Source organism: Cucumis sativus, chromosome 1, assembly GCF_000004075.3.
Source record: "Cucumis sativus cultivar 9930 chromosome 1, Cucumber_9930_V3, whole genome shotgun sequence".
NCBI classification, from domain to species: domain Eukaryota; kingdom Viridiplantae; phylum Streptophyta; class Magnoliopsida; order Cucurbitales; family Cucurbitaceae; genus Cucumis; species Cucumis sativus.
Genome location: NC_026655.2, coordinates 19,433,804 through 19,436,663, shown reverse-complemented (window position 1 = coordinate 19,436,663; position 2,860 = coordinate 19,433,804). Strand labels below are relative to the sequence as shown.

Here is a 2,860-nt window from a genome sequence, read left to right as displayed (position 1 = left end):
TTTGTATTGTCGTTGAGCCCATATATTGATGATGTTTTAGGAATTAGGTGTCTTTTAAGTTACATATTGATGCAAACAAGTTTGATTAATTTAATTTACAATAGTTTTCTGTCATGTCTGCTTATTCGATTCAGTTCTAATACCTAGATTACCTAAACTGATTGGTGACATGAAAATAGAACATTTCTGTGTTAAAATGGATTGAGGCTCAAAATGAAAAATCTTGGATAATAGACTTGTTCGTTCGTCTAACATCACGACTAATAGACTTGTTCGTTCGTCTAACATCACGACTAACATCGAGTAAGTGAAAAATCCATAAATCCACAATTGTTGGACAAAATCTAGACCCTAAGACAATCTCTCAAAATTTGGTTTAATTAATTAACACAGTCAGTCTCCTAAATATGAGTGGAACCATCAACCAGTAATTAAAATCAATGGCAAGAACCCTCAATATACCCATACAAAACAAAATATGAACGAACTTCTTATAGATCACAAAGCCTTGAGCAAGTTTTATACAGACTCACCTTCAGAACTAAAACAATCAAAAAGATTCAAAACCATAAATAGCAAGGCCAACTTGCAGTCCACTAATCTCATCCACCCAACCAGAATAATCATCCCTAAAAGATGTAACTGCGTTTGCCCTGGTGTTTGCTCAAGGGAACCCTTTAAGTGGATCAGCTGTCTTGCCAGTTCTGGCATCAGTCCACGCCTTCGCTATTGTTCTTTTCATTTCATCATCTCCGTCGTCGTACATATTCTGCAGTTTCCATGTCAGTCATAATAAATCAGCAATCACACAGAGATCAGTTATTATTCTAAATATACAAACAGTTTCGAGCTTATCCTAATTGCACATAAGATTGTCATTTGTCAGTAGCATTTGAACCTATCCCAAAGACCAGAGCAGAACAGATATCCACATACATCATGAGTTGGAAATCAATTGAAAAGTTTGATTTTGAATTCGTTCGAAAGACCAACAAAAAAGCGATAAGATCAAGAATCGGTTAGTTAGGTAGGCTTGATGTAACCATTCAGGTTCGTACTCTTTTCTAGCCCAATTATCGAGTTGGGGGTGTCTTATCTTCCACAGATGTGTCAGATGTGGTATTTCTTCTTTTATTGGCCAGTCTTCATACCGACATAGTCGTATCTCATGCCAATCTAACAACTAATCTCAACCATATGGTCCAACACTTAATAATCTTGAAACATGCCATCTCAATTAATCACAGACACACTTTTGCTGTCAAACAAACTAATAATCTTACGTTACCATTGGACTTTGAACATAACTTTATCTTCTTCCAGCCCATCTATGTCACTTGAAAGAAAACATCATATCACATCATCACCTTTATCCACTCTCTACTCTCACCAAAACTAACGGTTGCTAATGGAATAACCAAAGCAGATAAATTACGACCACGAGTCATATTGAAACAAAACAGATAAATTGAAACAAAACAGATAAATTGAAACAAAAGAAAAAGAAACATTCTTTTCTTTTTCCAAGCCATAAAGTCTGCATAGGCTAAGAAGATGTTACCTTCATTAAATCCATGATTCCTGCCATTGGGTCGCGTTCCTTATCAAGACCCGGCTTGAGCTGCAAGATGTAAATGAACAACAAATTAAGTTGATTAAATGCATTAACTAAATCGTCAAATCACTATCTATTAACTCACAAACCTTGTCCTCCTTCAAATTCAAATCTGACCAGTTCCCCTTTGAAGCTTTGTACAACGTGATAACAGCCCTTGTTGGTTTCACAAGCAACTTACACTTCTCAGGAACAATCTCCTTGTTCAACTTAGGAATAGCAAACCGGTAATTCTTGCCTTTGACATCATGAAACTTGATATCAATCGATAATTGCTTGTAGTCAGCTTCAACTTTTTCTTGCTCAATTCCTTCCAACGATATATATATCTACATCACCATTTAAACAGATAAATGATAACGACATCCAACCGGGTGGGGGCGCTTAAAATCTGAACACACTCTAATTTTCAGTAAAGGGCTTAAATTCCGTTACCTTCACTTTGTCATTGTCTTGATCCCAACTGAATCCCGGTAGTGGAGTATAAACAATGGATGAATTGATGGGCACCTTAGCAATTGATGTAGAAACAGGAATAGGAGTGGGAGTTCGTGGGACGGACTGTTCCGATAACTGAGTGGACACAACGATAAAACTTAAATCAGAGAGTAAAATACCAGGGATTGGGTTGCATCATGAAAACCCAATAACAAAATATGATATTGAGAAAATGAAAAAAAAAAAAGAGAGTAAAATATGTTGGAGTAGCGGAAATAAATATAAAGAGAAAAAGAGGGAATAAATAGGACCTGCTCTAAGGTGCGAATCTGAGAGGTAATGAGAGAGATGACGCGAGGCCTCTTGGCAATGGTGTGGAGGAGACGAAGCTCTTCCAAATCAAGGGAAAGATCTTCGGCCATAATAAAGAGGAGAGTGTTGTGTTTGGAGGCGGAAATAGAAGGAAGAAGATGAAGGGTTAATGTGAGGACAGGAGATTGCGTGTTGTGTGGTTAATTGGAACCAAAATTGGTAACGAGGGTTTTATGGAAGCAAAGGTTTTGGATTTGCTTAGAACCTTCTCGATTCTACTCTTCATGATTATCAAATCTTTTATTGCATTTTTTTTTTCTCTTTCCTTTTTTATTATAATTAATCGTTGGGTTTTCAATTTTAGATTGATTTGTACTTACTTCTTATCCTTCTAATTTTTGTATTTTTATTCTTGCAATTTAAGTTTCTTTTTAATTTAGTCAGATTAGTTTTTTTTTTAAAAGGAATTAGAAAAAACGAGTCATTTTGAAACAA

The 2,860-nt window shown here is 35.8% G+C and overlaps 1 protein-coding gene across 1 annotated transcript; it reads right to left on the bottom strand.

Moving 5' to 3' along the window:
* Positions 1 to 431: 431 nt before the first annotated feature.
* On the bottom strand, positions 432 to 2,584 carry LOC101214674 (calcyclin-binding protein). Its single transcript, XM_004150815.3, has 5 exons — positions 2,365 to 2,584; positions 2,051 to 2,188; positions 1,705 to 1,944; positions 1,562 to 1,621; positions 432 to 769 (listed from the first exon to the last, which is right to left on the bottom strand). Exons 1-5 carry the CDS (start codon positions 2,473 to 2,475, stop codon positions 665 to 667), a joined length of 654 nt encoding a protein of 217 aa, XP_004150863.1. The 5' UTR covers positions 2,476 to 2,584; the 3' UTR covers positions 432 to 664.
* Between the last annotated feature and the right edge of the window lie 276 nt (positions 2,585 to 2,860).

Coding starts and splice junctions, on each gene's coding strand:
- LOC101214674 (XM_004150815.3), bottom strand. CDS start 2,475: ATGGCCGAAGATCTTTCCCTTGATTTGGAAGAGCTTCGTCTCCTCCAC. Junction 2,189..2,364: donor AGATTCGCACCTTAGAGCAG/GTCCTATTTATT, acceptor GTGTCCACTCAG/TTATCGGAACAGTCCGTCCC. Junction 770..1,561: donor GAATCATGGATTTAATGAAG/GTAACATCTTCT, acceptor TGGAAACTGCAG/AATATGTACGACGACGGAGA.